The sequence below is a fragment of the Falco peregrinus genome, chromosome 3, assembly GCF_023634155.1.
Source record: "Falco peregrinus isolate bFalPer1 chromosome 3, bFalPer1.pri, whole genome shotgun sequence".
Taxonomy (NCBI): domain Eukaryota; kingdom Metazoa; phylum Chordata; class Aves; order Falconiformes; family Falconidae; genus Falco; species Falco peregrinus.
The window spans coordinates 62,000,478-62,016,484 of record NC_073723.1 but is presented as its reverse complement, the minus strand read 5'-3'; the positions used below and the strand labels follow the sequence as shown (position 1 = coordinate 62,016,484).

The window sequence follows — 16,007 nt, the reverse complement described above, 5'->3', positions numbered from 1 at the left end:
TTGCTGGTTTGAGGCTGGGCAGCAGTGCAAAGGGAAGGGGCTAAGAAGAGAGCTGGGGAAGGGGCTGCCGGAGCTGCAGGGGTTATAGGCGGTGGATGGTACGGGGATAAAGGGCTTCTGCACTGCTGTTAATTCCTCCCACAGCAGGAAGAGAAGGTACTGCTATGTGCTGTTTGACACAAGCTAATTGCAACTTTGTCCAGAGCAAACATAAAAGGCAGGAAGGGAGGCATGAGGGATTCTCTGGACACAGAGACCATGTGACTGCTTGCGGCAGTTATCTATATTAGGCAAAGATGCAAAAGGGGACAGAGCTGCCCTCTTACTCGGGGTGGTTACTCACTAGCTATTTTCTAAAGCCTAAATAGCATCAGCCCCAGGAAACACACAGATGTCTTATGCCACCCTGCCAGTTATGCTCCTACTTCTTATACCAAGCACAGAAACAGGAAAGAAATGAGCCAGAATTCAGCTGGTTGGTGTTTTTCCTTTCCTTCTTCTCTGCTCTTTTTATCACCTACAGTTGTAATTTAGCCACTGCTCCGAGAAACTTGGAGCTTCTCCCCAAGAAGCTGCTGGTAATATTTCCTCAGCAGATAAGCAGTTTTCCTACAGAACCTGGCAGCTTTTAAGTAGCCTAGAGAACACCTTACAGCTGCAGACAGAACTGTCTGGGAAGACTGCAGTTTACTTCAGGCAGTCAGCAAGCTGGCTGGCTGCGTATGGACTTGAAGAGCATGTACTAGGATAATGCACTATCCAGATGTTTCAAAGACTTTATGCATATAGAAAATAGACATATTTTAAGCATATGTACATACATCACCTATACAAATATATGTATATAACATATATTCTACATTGGTAAATAGATGAAAATGATGGAAGGGATTCAAAACTTACTGCAGCTGATCGGGAATACCCTGAGGTGATGTAATATACAGGCTGCCCTGTAGAGGCTGTGGAATCTCGCACCCTGGAAATACTCAAAAGCCATCTGGACATGATCTTGGGCAACTGGCTCTTAGGTGGCCCTGTGTGAGCAGAGGAGCTGGACCGGATGACTCCCGGAGGTTCCTTCCAACCTCAACCTTTCTATGATTATGTGATCCTGTGATATTTCGTATTTACAGCCACACTAATGCCATTCTATCTGTGGGTAAACTCCCACCCTAAGTTACAGTTCATACCGTACGTGCATTACTGTTAGACCATTAAGTTACCCACAAATTTGTACTTTTTCCCCTTACTGTTGGGGAAGCTGAGGCCCTGAGAAACCAAGTGATTTGCACTGGCCTTGCACATCAGGCCAGAGCAGAGGCTTGACTCTGGCCTCTGTTCCATCCTGGCTGCCAAGACTAGAAATGGTAAGTCTCCAAGACTTCATTACTTACGTTTTTCCTCCTCCTTATTTTCAAACTACCTGGGAAAACTTACATTTTTTTGGAGCCAACTGTGCCCTCAGTGGCCATGCTGACACCTCGATTATGTCATTGCTTGAAACTGCATGGCAGTGGTATTCTTTTGCTTAAAGATGCTAGTTAGCCCCCTTTGGGAAGAAGCTTTGATAAAATGCACTTTTGCTTGAGCATACAAGTGGATCTGAGAGCCAGGATCCTGATTCTAAAATTAAGTGAATGTTCTGAACAAGAGTCAGCTTTGTAACTAATGGAGAAAAAATGCCTGCATGTAGGTATGCTTGAGATATCTGCAGAACTCCAAGACCATCATATCCGCATTTCAAGATCAAGATTGAAAGTGGCTGTTATAATACCGCACTGAGAAATAGCCTTAGCACAAGAATGAGACCAGATACAGACCGGCCAAAGGGCCACTACGAAAACCCAGGAGCACTGTGAGACAAGGTCATACTTTCAACTTGTGTTTAGCCATTTGTGTATCTGAGGCACATTACAAGAGATTGGTCAGCAAAACCAAACACTGACCAAAACCATGAAAGAAAATTTCCCACCTGCTCCCTTAAGGCAACGCCCAGGGTCCAACTGACCACTACTCAGGTCAGCTGCAGGCAGAAGGGTAGGAGGGTTTCCCTCGCCCCTTGCAGAGGAACAGCTCTATCTTTACCAGGGCTGCCTGGAATATGTTCAGTTTTCCCACTCTTTGTCTCTCCCCTGGTGCAGAAGATCACCAAATGGAATGAAGACCAGGGGCAGTGCTCCCTGAGGGATGAAAATCACATTTCCCCAAGGATGTTATTAACCTGAAGAAGCATTGGCCCCAAAGGGACTACAAGAAGAATATAAACTAACAAAGTAGCTCCCAGGTGTGTTAGCTGCTACTTGAGACTCTTTACACAGGTTTGGCAGGGCATGTTAATCCATTTTTCAGTTTGGAAATGAAAACTGCTTCTTTGGATAGTTTATAAAAAATTGTCAGAAATTCCATTTTCTCTGAGAAATTAATCAAAATCAAAGTTCAATTTCACTCTGAGAAAATATAAGCAGTGGCGAACAACACTGTACATGTGCTTAATTTTTTCCAGAAGTTTTCTTTTGTTGTCAGCAATGGAAACAATCATTACTCTGACCAGTTGCACAGCACTGCAGAGCAAGAAGATACATACATAGAGGGCATTTTTGCCCAGACTGCAACAGTTTTTCAATCTGCTGGTTTGACTGTGTGGGGTAGTTTGGGTTTTTTAAGTCACAACATCAGAAAGCCACTGTGCAAACAATAAAAGGCATAAACAACATTTATGAAGGTATTTTTACCACACTCATTTTCGTGGTATTTGAGTGCCATGAATGAATGAAATTGGCAGCGCTGGAGAGGGTTAGTGCTTGTACATACACTGGATGAAGAAATACCTTTGGCCCTTGTGTGCCATGCTTCCAGATGAATGCTGTCAGCATACAACAAGCACTAGCTGTTCCAGCTGGCATTTCCAACAGCCTCATCCAGGGCCTTGCTCCAGCCCTTGCTATAGTCAAAGGCAAGACCCCCGCCACGCACACTGGGAGCTGGTCCCAGCCCTAAAGCTCTGGTTGCAGCAACAGCACCATGAAATTGTCCATGGTCATATTAAAGTAATTCTACACAGAGAGGTTCCTCTTTGGCTCTGAACAATCAAATCACAAGCACATTTTAAATGCCAGAAACAAGTGGAGAAACAAGGAGGAGAGAGCTTATTTTATGGAAAGCCATTTGCTTTGTTTTTTACATCTTTCTTCGATTTCTTTGTCTGGGATGGCCCGAGCTGCACAGGGTCTACTCTCCACATCATTTTATACCTTTATTCCCACCTACTCTTTAAACTGTTCTAGGAAATTTAAAAAACCTGCTTCATATAATTACATTTTTGTGAAACCAGCAAGTCTATTCTAGCAGATGGGCTCTGTCTGTGTGTGTGTGTGTACATGCATGTCTCTGCATGTATCTGAAAAAAATGGAGGGAAAAAAGCCTATCCTGACAGCCATAAGACCTTCTTTTTTACTATGTTTGGTCTATATTTTCTATACCTATTACCAGGTAGCAAAGCTTCAACATACGCATTGTGTCTTAGATGACTAAAATAAATGCATTTCCAAAACATACTTCTCAGACCAGTTATCTACCTAAACAAGGAAAAGCAATATAGGACAGACCTCTGCGGTAACCTGTACCATCTCAGAGGCACAGACTGCAGGTGAGCATTACCACAGGTACACGCTTGAGAAAACCAAACCCAGATTCACCATCCCTTAAAATAATCACAAAAGTCCGCTGGCTTCAGTGGCTGCATTGAAGATCAGGTCTCCGGTAGGGGAAGGTGAAATATTCTGCACAATTTGGGAGTCAAATATCTAGAAAAAGGTTCTTTGTTACTTTTTGCAACAAAGAATAAGGGAAAAATCTGCAGCTTAAACACCGTATTCTAAAAATACAAAAATAATAGATGCAGTAACTGATAAACCCTGCTATACCCCAGAAACTATAGTGTTTTCAGTCCAAATTGAAAGGAGAAACAAACTAATTCCCATTTGTTTTACATCATAAAACAGTTTAACTTCTCCCTCAAACAGCTGAAGCCAAAATAAGAAATCACATAGTGCGTATTTCTATGTATCAGACAGGCTCCAGGCTCATCTTGTGGATTCTAACTCAAGCTGGACATGTAGGAAAACTTCTCTCCAAATCATTTAATTTGATGTATTTGTCATGGACAATTCACATATACAAATCTGACAGACGTTTGATTCTTTGTGAATTAGTCACTGCACTCCTTTCCAATAAGTCCTGCTCCTTTGACTTATTCAAAGGAACATATTGTCTTTTTAAAAACATAATATAGCCATTAGCAAATCATAGATGTGGCACTGCCAAAACATTACCAAGTCAAAGAGTTCTGCCCTATCTCATTCTTCCCCACAGTATAGTGTCCCACATGCTCACTGCCTCCATTCTTTCCCATCCTCTCTCTTTTAGATATCTTTCACCACCAGATTGGCATTGGCAGCCAGGCAGCCAGCCGGCACTTAAGCCAGGCAAGTGCTATGCTGATATGCCTAGATCTTTGAAGTGTCACACAACAAGTCCAACAAGTTAGTTTTCTTCCTATTTTAATAATTTTGCAGAGGCCCCCAGCCACAAAGTACATTTCCCATCTTTTTTTTTTTTTTTTTTTTTTTTCAGAACAGCTCCTTTCTGTGCAAACTTCTGCAGACGACTTCCTTCTTGAAATGCTTTGACTTCTATGGTATTTTTGATAATATGGCAGAGAGATGCCTTTTTAAATTATTTTACATTATACCCACATTAGGTATATACCCTGCCCCAGGAGCCCAAGTTCAGAAAGTCATGGTTGGATTGGTTAATACAATTTTTAATGAGCACTGATGTGACATTCTGCCTAGATCAAAGTGCAAAGAGCTGTTATTTGTCACTGGCTCCCATTACAGCATTCTGAACAGGGACACAGTAATGAAACAAGTAGGACTGGGTATTTTTTTTAAAAAATATTGTGCACCAGGCAGAAGAAGCCCCATACCCTTAAAATAACACAAAACAAAAAAGACAAGTAAAAGACAAAGTACAGTCTGTTGGTTTTGGCACATTCCCCTATGTCTGAACCCACTGAGTATTGATTTCATTTCATTACCACATCTAGAAGCTGCACCGATAGTAAATCACAAGTGGAGTCTAATTTACCAAGTTGGCCAATGGAGCCATAAAATCATTGCCCTTTCCTCTTATGAAAAGCTGTTAGTGATGCTGCCGTGAGGGACTGTCACTTCCCACAAGAGAAATCATGAGCTTCTGAGATAATTGGCTTTTGGGATAAATACTTTTTTGCAGGCGATTCTTAGCCTCATCTTTTTGCAGATTATTATGTTGATCAATCTGAGGACAGTAAAGCAGGTTGTGTCTATAGAAAAGGACTCTGCTTTTTGATGTTGCTGCTCTCATACAATTATATTGCAAAACTGCTAGTCCTTAGTTACTGCTCACAGTGATGCTGGCCCACCTTTTACATTCAGGCAAATAGCAGGTGACTTACATTAGGAGCCTTCCTGCATGCTGTATTGCCCGTACGCCTGCCAAACACGTCAGAGTCCTCAAGCTGGCTTCTTCCACCAGGCAGGAATCCTTCGTAATAATCTGGTGCTTATGGCCAACAACAGGTCGATCCGCTCTCCCACATACGCTGCCTCTCACTTCTCTTTCTATCACCTGTTCACACGCCTGGCATTATCTCGCTGATCACTCTGGCAGGAACTTCTCTTAGGAGAGGCAAGCGTCATGCACAGATCTGAAGTACATCATGGGTCCTGAAGACTCAGAAATAGAGATGCTTGTACTGGATTTAAGCAAACTTCATTTTCCTTACTCACTAGATCTGTTTCACTTATTGAACATGCAGGTGAAGAAAAACTACTTGGGTGTCTCTGCCACTGTAGGATTGCTACAAGTGGCGCAATCAGAATTTTGCCCTGGATTAGTCCTGGAAACAGCCAAGTGGACACACAAGGCTTTTTCCGAATGCACTGCATCTATGGCAAGAATCGCCTCCTTTCACACATGTGCATGACAAACACATCTGTGGCAACTACAGGAACGGGTGGAAGACAAGCAAGCAATGTCAGCCAAGGCTATTTTTACAGCATTACCTAGTGTTACCTGCTTATATTCATAGACATATGTTGCTTTTCTCTGTGCATCTCTGTCCAGGTCACTGGAAGGCTATCTGACAGCCACAGCCTTGCACAGACTGCCACCAAGGGCTCTGGAAACTATCCTTACTGGCTTGAAAAACATTTGTGTGACGACACAAACGTAGCCCTGAGAATCCAAGGCATTGGAGCTCTAATTCTGACTCACCGCTCACTTGTTTCTGTCCCAGTTTCCTCCCTGTATAAGTGAGGAAGATTAAATTTATTCTTCCCTCTCAAGGGAGTTGGAAGGAATCATCATTTGTATTTCTTTTTAAACAGGCAGCATGTAAACAGCTCGGTTGAGCTGTTCAGAACTCAGTTATGTTGTCATTTTCTGAAAATTTCCTCCAATTTGTTACACATTCTTTGCAATGAGGCCCTACAGCTGAGCCCACGAGCCTAAATGCAAACTAGAAAACACGCTTCCCTGTCGAGAGGTTACAGAAGAAAACCCTGCGCTTCAACGCAGGCTGCACACCGGCAACTCACATGCACAACGTTAAGTCCACGCGTCTTTGCATGGCCAGGGCCTCACACCAGACTAAAAAGCAAAACTCATCAACAACAGAGTGAAAAGCATGCAGGAGTGTGCAGCACCGAAGGCGGCAACCTTGACAGCTATTTTTAGCCTTTAAAACGCCTGATTTACGCGGAAAGCCGCAACCACACAAAGGCTTCTTTTCGCGGCAAAGCTGCACGCCAACTTTCGTGCTCTCCAGCCTGCGGGCGCAGCGGCAGCGGCGGGGCCGCCCGCGGCCCCGTGGAAAGCGGGGTACGGGCACCGGCAGCCGCGGGGTACGGGTGCAGGCAGCCGCGGGGTACGGCCGCCGGCAGCCGCGGCTCCGCCGGCGCCTCCCGACCCTGCTCGGGCGCCTTCCCCGCAGCTGGGGAGGGACCGGCCACCCCGCCCGCTCTCCCACCCGCGCGACCCTCGGCCCCACGGGCTCAGCCCCCCCCCGCAGCCCGGTGCCGGCCGTGCCTCGGCCCCGCCACCCGCGCCCCGCGTGGCCGCCCACCGGTCCCCCGCCGCCCCTTCCCCCGCCGTGGGAGCGGTGTCCGGCGTCGCGGCGGAGCCGCCCCCTCCCCGCCCCGGGACGAGTCCCCACCTCCCGACCCCTCCTTCTCCTCCTCCTGCTGGAAAGGGAAATATGAAGCGGAGCCGCCGCTGCGCTCGGCGGAGACGGCGGGAGAGACGGCGGTGGAGCGGGCACTCTCGGGCACCGAGCGGCGGCCGGGGCAGGAGCCCTGAGCGGCGGCCGGGGCGGGAGCCCTGAGCGGCGGGAGCGGCGGTGGTCTCCGGCCCCGGAGGGTGCCCGGCGGTCCGCGGCCCCGCCAGCCGCCTGCTCCCCAGCGCCGGGCCGTGGGCTGCCCGCGGCGGTGCTGAGGCGCGGGCGGCGCGGCGGGAGGTGGCGGCCGGAGCGCAGGAGCAGGGAAGGGGCTCTGCGTGGCGGGGAGATGTCCGCCCCGTACGGCAGCCTGATGAGATACCTGTTCCCAGCCCTGCTGCTGCACGGTGAGTGCGGGGCCGGGGGGGGGGGGGTGCGGGCCGGCTGCCCGGGGGTCCCCGCCGTCGCGGGTGCGCCCGAAAAGCTGGCTGAGTTGCGAAGGGGGCCCCGTGGCTCGCTGGCTGGTGGGGGCAGAGGGTCGCGGGTGGGTGCGCTCGCCTTCGCGACGGCGGCCGTCGGTCCCGGCTGCTCGGGCCCGGGGGTCTGGCAGAGGAAAGGTCCGTATGGATGCCGAGGCGGGCAGAGACCCTGCCGGCGCTGCGCGACCCCCGCGGTTAGCGGCACCCCTTGGCACACCGGGTGGGCGCGGCGTGGAGCCGCAGCCCGCCGGGCCGGGTGAGACCACGCGGAAGGCGCCGCGCTCCCGGGCTGTGCCGGCGGCGCTGGGTTGCGCGCCCGGCGCTGCCTGGATGGACCCGCTGGCCCGGGCACCTCACGCAAAGGCTCTTTCCTCGCCGGCGGGCGAGGGGCTGGCGCTGCCAAGCCACGGGGAGCCTGGCCGGGGCGTCCGGCGGCGTCCGCATTTCAGCGGCAGGCGAGGAAGCGGGCTTTGCCGTGGGGGTGTCGGCTGGGAAGCCGGGTGCAGCGGGGCGTGCCAGCACCGGGGCTTGCACAGACGGAGAAGCCTTTGCTGCGGCGCACGGGGACCGGGGGTGTCGTTACGCACAGTCCCGCCTCGACGCTCGCAGCTTCGCCCTGGTCTGACGTTTCCCTGAAACTGCACAGTAGGCAAAATTTTAATGAGGAAAGCCAGCGTATTTAAACTTAAAATTACAAGTTCATCTTGTCGATCTGTATTTAAGCACTTAAACAGATAACCCATCTTTCCAGAAAGCCAGTGTTCTTCAAGAGCAGCTCCTGAAAAGGGGGTTACTTAATGAGCTGCTTAGGTATGGCTAAGATTTGGCAGCCAGATTAGAAAAATCTGGGCGCGATATTCTGAAAGTGTGACTCAACTTACTCAGTTACAGCATCGGTCTGAAGAGTGTTCCTAATTCTCATGTACTTCGTAGCATGTAGCCTTCTTCAGTTCAAGTTCTTAGGACCCCAAGTTTCCTTGTAAAGAGAGGAAATTTTTTTAACCATTACAATGCAAGTGACCTACATGGAGTCAGCGTGAGATCTGTGGGCTGGGGTGAAGATTTCAAAGCTATTCCTGGGGTTGATTTTGTGAAGCAGGGATTGCCTCTCTCTGTGTTTGTACAAGTGCTAAGCACACAGATGGCATTTAATAAATAATAAGAAGCATGGGTTTCTGATTGTGTATTTTCTTTTGAGAAAGAAAGAGCAGGAGACCCTGTTCCCCAGGAGGGGGTTTTATACCTTTCTCACAGCTCAGCTATGAAATCCGGAGAGCGCAGAAACGTGTTTAGCTGAGCCAGACCTGCTGGGACGCCAGAGGTGTTCTTTAGAACTCTGTGATCTGAGATGTAAAAGTCGAAATGGGAGGTTTGAAGTTAGAGGGTAAAGAGAGGAGGTGTAATTACAGGGTTGGACTCCCCAGCTCATCTGCTTGGAATTACAGAACAGAGCTGAACCCTGGCTAGAGCAGGAAACAAATCAAGGCCAGTGATCAGATCAAAAAAGCAGCTGCCAAAAGAGGATGAAGGAGGAAAATCATCTATTTCTTCCATATGCAATTGTCTTTCACCAAATAACATAAACCTAAGTTCTTGTAGAAAGACAGAACCCAGCACCTTGCATGTGAAGATAAACACCTCTGTAATGTAGTAGTGCACAGTTTGGATCTGAGCTTCAAGCACTGGGAAGCTGCTGCCCTCTTACAAACTTGAAAATTACATCAGTGGCATATAACGCGCTGAAATGTATCCTGTCTAAATGTATTTACCCTGTTAGCTTTAACTTGGCCTAGAGTTCTTCCCTCTGTGCCATAGAGTCGATAGGAACATCCCTCAGTCAGCGGCTAGCCTGAATTGGTAATATGTAAGAATAACCAGCAATCCCAGGGGATCACAGTGCTAAGCCTCTTTATGCCACATGTTGTTTTCCTTTGCATTTCTATTGCACGTGGCAATTTAAGGGTTAAAAGCAAGTGAGTGTGAGTGGGTGGTTGAGGATTTTGGGGGCTTAAAAGTTTTATAACAGAAGTTGGCTAAAGCTTCTTTCAATATGTTAAGAAATGCCTACTTTAACATCACTGAATTGAAATTTGGAAAAACTTGTCTTCATTAATCAAAATAAAACCTGTACAGTGTAAAAAAAAAAAAAAAAAAAAAAAAAAAAAAGGTTTGCAGCTGGAAGTTGTCCATTATCACTGTTTTCTTTGCTTAGACAAAAAGCCACAGAAGTTTCAGATGTCAAATGCTAAGATCGTTCAGCTCCAGAACACCTGATTAATAAAAGCTACATTCAAGTAGATTCAAAACAAATTTGGATAATTTCTTTTGTAAACGTAAACTTTTTTACAAATACAGATGCTATGAAGAAACTTTAGTGTATTTCTGATTATGTTTCTCTTAGAGTAATGAATTAGAAACTTTAAACCACGTTGTTGATATCATGGAAATAGTACTAATAAAGGTGATGAAGACAGAACTGCGAGGCTTTTTGGAGCGAAACTGTTTATGCTTTTAAAAGCTCTCTGGTGATATTGCTTAAATTAGTTACATAGAAGTGTTTTATTTCAAAACCTGTTCAAGAAAACAATATGTAAATGCATCAGAAGATACCAACACTCATATCCATAAAATGGAAAAATATTGTGCGCCATACTAGAGGCATATGTGATCTGTTCCCTCAGGAAAGTACTGCATCTGGAAATCTGGAAGACAATAAAGAGAGAAAAAGGGGGAGAGACACCGCTCAGTGTAAGGTTTATGGAGTTTGCAGGGAGAGTTAGAAGGTGGACTCAATTTTATTCACAATTTCATCAGTGTAAATTTGATTTCGCTGATCTCTGTAGCTTGACTGTGGGCTAACAGTGGTGCGATGTAGGTGTCATGAACAGTAAGGGCAATTTTTACGCCCTGTAGAGTGTCCGTAGGAGGTAGGCTGGCAGGCTGTGGTCCCCAAAGCTAGCCTCAACCATGAAGGCAAATACCTTCAGCTATTCAAGGCAAGGCTAGTATTTTATTACAGACGCGACGCTTTAAGCAGGGCTGGTAGAGGGTAGGATTATATGTAGCGGGCTCGTTTGGCATTGTCTTTACTCAGACACAAGTCCCGTTGGTGTTGGGAGCAGTTCCACCTGAATAAGTCCTGGTGCTGAGGTGTGGTCGGAGGATGGGGCAGAGGTCTGCAGGCTGCGTGGCAGATGTCTCTGACAGAGAGCAGATGTTCCCTTCAAAGAGAGCAAGACCGAACTACCATTGATATTGAACTGCACTAACGGCCCAACGCTGCACCCACTCATCCCACTGGTGCCAGTGGCAGAGTTCCCGCTGCCCTGCAGGGAGGTGGCCTTTAACCCTTCAGGGTTTCGTAAAGAAGCCCATGCTCCTGGCAGCAGGGTTTCACCTGACCTGGGTAGCAGCAGGCATCCCAGCTTAGAGCTGAACTTCAGCTTAGCAGAGGTTATCAGCTGTGCAACTGCTGGGTTCTCTGACCTCTTCCAAGAAGGGGCATCAAGTAAGGACCAAGGTGTCCAGGAGTTTCTCTTTAGCTGTCCCATCTGAACATACTTTAGATCTCTCTTCAGGACCTTCCACCCTCTGAAACGTTTATTTCACATCTCTTTGAAAGCTGTACCTGGAAACTGTATGCACAAGAAAGGCAACAGATACATGTGAAAGGAAATCGTTGTCCCGTCTGCTGCCGTAAAACCCAGCTTTCCTTTCCCAGCCCTTTTGTTTGTAGCAGCTAATTTAGGTCCCAATCTTGCAAGGACTCTTTGAAGTTTCAAGTGAAGGGAAAACACTGGTAAACACAGACCGTGGCTTGGTAACAGGACATTATATTCTCCATGGCAATTATGTAAGTTTTCACTGTAGCTAAAAGCCTGTCACAGGCGTTATCTAACACTATCCCACATCAAGAAAGAGCGTAATCCAGATGTCTATTTATTTAATTGTGCAGGGCAACTGCCCAGATAAGGAGAGCTATAAACTTAATCCAGCCAATTATTCTTTATCTGTTGTAAGGTTTTTCAAGTTCCAAACAAGTTCTAACTTGAAAAGAGTTTGCTGCAGAAATAAAGCACGAACATTAAAATGTTTCTATCCCAGATGAAGCCATCACGTATTTTGAACTTGTACTGTCACTCGAGGTTGTTGTAACTCATAGTAAAATCGTGGTCTTCTGGATTTACATTGCTATAAATTAAAGAAAAAAGTGAAGTGGTTTCTGCTGAGCAATCCAAATCTAAAGCCAGGTTTGAATCCTACTATTCAGGTAACATTTGTTCTCCCATTTAGCAAAGGGTGAACCTGCTGAATGCCTAGTAGCTTGGAGTCTGGTTTGAAGCACTACACTTGAACATGTTTGAAGCCATGGTGTAGATTCTGGTAGAAGTGCTCATTAAACTGATTAAATCTAAACAGTTTAAGATTTAGGATTATTTGCACTATACTTCTGCAATCTGGCATAGCTCAGAACAGAATTTGGCCATGGTGTTTAGGCGTGAATTAAATTATAAGAATTTGTTCCAGCACAACCCTACTTATTATCTGTGTTGCAATTGTATGTTATTTGCATACTATTTTTCAGAAAACTGAAACATTTATTCTAGCAGCTGGCAGTTTTTTGCAGAAGTGTTGGCGGAGAGCTTTGTCGGAGCCATTTTTGAAACACATTTGAGTAACAGGCTGCCAACAGATTGTCCTTTTAAGATTCGTATTTTACTCGCAGCTACATGCAGAAATCTTTGAAGAACTTGAAAGTAACCTATCTTCCCATAACAATTATTTTATCTTGGATGGTTGTTCCCACGTCAGACGCAGGTTTATAGGTGAATCTGAGAGCCTGCAGTCCTCCTCTGTCTGTTGTGGTGCGTGCCTCTATCCATCCTACTGGAGCAGCAGCTGTGCAGACCTCCACCTTCCCACTTGGATGTTACATCTTCCCCTGTAAAGTGTAATGTGTGAGGGCCTGGGCAGGGATCCCCAGCTAGCTGTAGCACCTCTTACACTATTTTCAGTTAGTTTGATGCTGAAACTGTGATCCACGCTGCTAGGGCTTGATTATGAAAGAGAACTTGGAGAGCAACTCATCGGAAAATGCATTTGTTTTGCTTTGCTTTTCCAGCTGGCATTTCTGATGGATTCTGGAATTTTCCTTCTCCTTTTTGGACTTGCTCCTTTGTGTAAACAGCTGGTGTGGGGTGGGTGATACAATCTTACAACCTCTGGTTGTGGTGTTGCTAAAGTGAAAGCCGACCAGAGGCTTCACAGGATTACTGCTGTTAGTCTCATACAAAGATAGTTTTTTGTTTGAAGTCTGTCACACTTTTGAGTAATAACATGGTGGATTTTATTTTTATTTTTTAACAAGTGGGTAAGATTCCTTTCATAATACCCCAGCATTTAAAAGGCAGTCAGTCAGAGAGAGTCTGAGATTCTTCCATGGCGTGTCCTGGAGGTATTGAAACCTACCATCTGTCTGCGCTGTAGAGAGTAGCAGACTTGGATCTCCTTGAATGAAAGTTGTGTCTCCAACTATGTTGCAACTGTGTCTAGGCTCCAAAGTGGGCTTTTAAAGAGCCATGAAATTCTTTTCCCAGTTTCCTGAAAGCACATATTTTACCTCGAGCCTTCCAGCAGCATCCCGTTTAACATGGCCAAATAGATCTTTCACAATTAGTGACATCATCCCTGCAGGACCTCAGCTTTGCAGGACACTTGGTTGTGCACCACTCGGGTGGAGCAGGGGGACACTGCGCTGCCCCTGAGCACCTGCTGAGAGCAGAAGCACGGGAAGGCAGCGTGCGGCTTACTGCCCTGCGTGGGAAGCGTATCGCCGGTCTTGGTGTTTGATCTTCAGACGGGATAAGGGGAAGTTAAGGCTCCTCTGCACACTAGTTGTATGTACAGGCATATGTCAGTAAATACAAAAGCATTGAAACGATTACTTGGTAAGGAAGAAGGCTGTGCTAAATTATTTCCTAACCCCAGCAACACAAACATAGGTAAAGGTCCCATCGCTGCCTTTTGATTTTATACTGTAATTGATATTCAGATATTCCTGTCCTACTTACGTGATATTGCCTAGCATGTGTGTATTTCTACATCCCTTCCGCTGTCTCTGCAGCCGTCCTTACCTTCTCATGCCTGTCTTGATTACCTAAGCTTGTTCATGCCCTCATTTGTCACAGTTGGGTGGATAGAGTCCCAAACAAACACCCTCTTTGCAGGTACAGATTTCTGGGGCTATTGAAGCAGATCTCCCTTCCATTCACTGGTTATGGTTGGTCATTTGCAAGTTGCAGACAGAACTACATACATGTGACAGAGAGAGTGGGGACCCAGTGGCTTTTGAACTATATCAAAGAAAAGACACTGTGTAATACCACATAAAGTTTGGCTTCTGTTCAAAAGCCTCTTCATTATTTCCTCCAGGGAATAACTGGGAATGCATAATGTGGTTACTGCATTTTCTCGCTTGATATGTGCACAAACAAGATGGTAGCCACCCACAGAAGGATTTTTGCTTGGAGAAATTAAATGCCCAAGTATGTTTAAATGAATAAATGATTCATTTTTAAGTGCATCTGTATTCATGAATCATATGACATGAGCTAGGCAAAAATACAACTGTTTAAAAGCAAGTGGTGTAATAAATACACTTTGGAAATAGTCACTTGAACCATTTCAAAACCTCCTCTTGATGGCAGGTTTCAAACACTTGACAACTTCAAGTGGAAATGTAAATTTTCAAAGGCTTTTTCAGTGTGAGATAATTTGTATGCAGGACACATTCTAACAGCGACGTTTCTGTTGAAAGTTAATACTGATGGCTACAGCCTCTACCAGGTACCTTGCAGGAGGTGTCACTTCTGACCCAAAAGATGTTCCGAGGCTATGGACAGGAGCGCTCGCTCCATTTCAGAATGAGGTGCTGAAGTAATGGGGGCTTTTTGAGTGTGTGGAGACTTGGAGATGGAGAAGGGTGCTAAAAGGTCACTCTCAGTCACTAGCTGTGGTTCAGAATGATGAAAATAAGTATACTGGTAAGTTCACCTGTACCTGGGTGAACTTGTTCTGCTGGTGGTGTGAAGGCCTGTGATATCCACCCCATACCCACAAGGTTTCAGAAAACCCAAACAAGCCCAAGTTTTTGAGAGAGTCAAGTGCTGCTCCAGGTGCGGTGAGCTGCAGGCACAGCACAGCACAGAGCTGCTGTGCAGAGATGCTGGCTTCAGCCCCGGGGGCTGTAACGTCACATACGTGAGGCACTGACCTTACCTAGTAAATTCTGCCTCTCCAAAGTTGTAGTCGGCTCAAGCAGAGCATCACCCTGTTGTGGCCATGCCATTTCTGAAGCAGTCGAGCCTTTTCTGGCTGCAGAACGGGAATTGTTTGGCGCTAACACGAGTGACTGCTCAGCATCACAGAAATGCCTGAAAGCCTTGACTTCCAGAAGGCGAGGAGTGTTCACCCCCTGAAAATCAGTCTCCTTTAAGGGCGTCTCAGACAGCATGCTCAAATATCAAAGCATCTCTAGTATTTATTACCCTTTAGACAGAAAGGCCATAAATTCTCATTCACATTGAAGAATTGTTTGTAACCTGCAACAAAGCTGCCAGATTTTCCAATAAAGACTTTGTAAGGTTGTGTTTATTAACCTCATTAAATCTTGAGATCATTCTCAAGTGAGCACTGTTTACATTCAGGTATTTATTGTATTTCTTCTGATCATTCTTTAGTATGCCTACTACATAAGTCCTTGCCTTTGTTTAGCTATTTTTAATTGGTTGACATGTATTTGTATTTTTAGCAATGACATTTTTCCAGGTGTAACACCTGGGAAGTCCAAGTTTCTTCCAGAAGATCTAAGACCTAGACAACATAATGAATCACTGACACCATTTTCTTTTTTGCAATAGGAAACAGCAAAGTTTTGAAATATTGTCCACCTAAAACCAAATAATACGGATTTTCCTGTAACTTCTGTAGCGATGCTGTGCACTGCCCAGGCATGTGCCTCAGTGTTAGATGGGGCCTGGGGAATAAAGCGTTACAAAGGGTCCTGTGTTAGGCAGCTCAGCATGGTGCAGGGTTGCACCATGCACTGGTGATCCCCAAGAGCTCATTTCCTGAGTCGAGTCAGCAAAGAGGGCACCAGAAAAGATGGGAGTGAACCTAGACCTTGCCCCTGGGAGCACGTGTTAGCAAGACATCCCTCTCCTGATATGGCCACCCCGACTTCCCAGGCACACGACCGGCCCCTCCACCC

General features: G+C 46.2%; 1 protein-coding gene across 1 annotated transcript in view; it reads left to right on the top strand.

Annotated features, from left to right (window-relative positions):
- Positions 1–7,352: 7,352 nt before the first annotated feature.
- Positions 7,353–16,007, top strand: part of APCDD1 (APC down-regulated 1) — a 32,593-nt gene continuing 23,938 nt past the window's right edge. Inside the window, exon 1 of the mRNA XM_055800267.1 lies at positions 7,353–7,666. Within this exon, the coding sequence (XP_055656242.1) occupies positions 7,609–7,666 (58 nt within the window). The 5' untranslated portion in view covers positions 7,353–7,608. The remainder of the gene's footprint in view (positions 7,667–16,007) is intronic.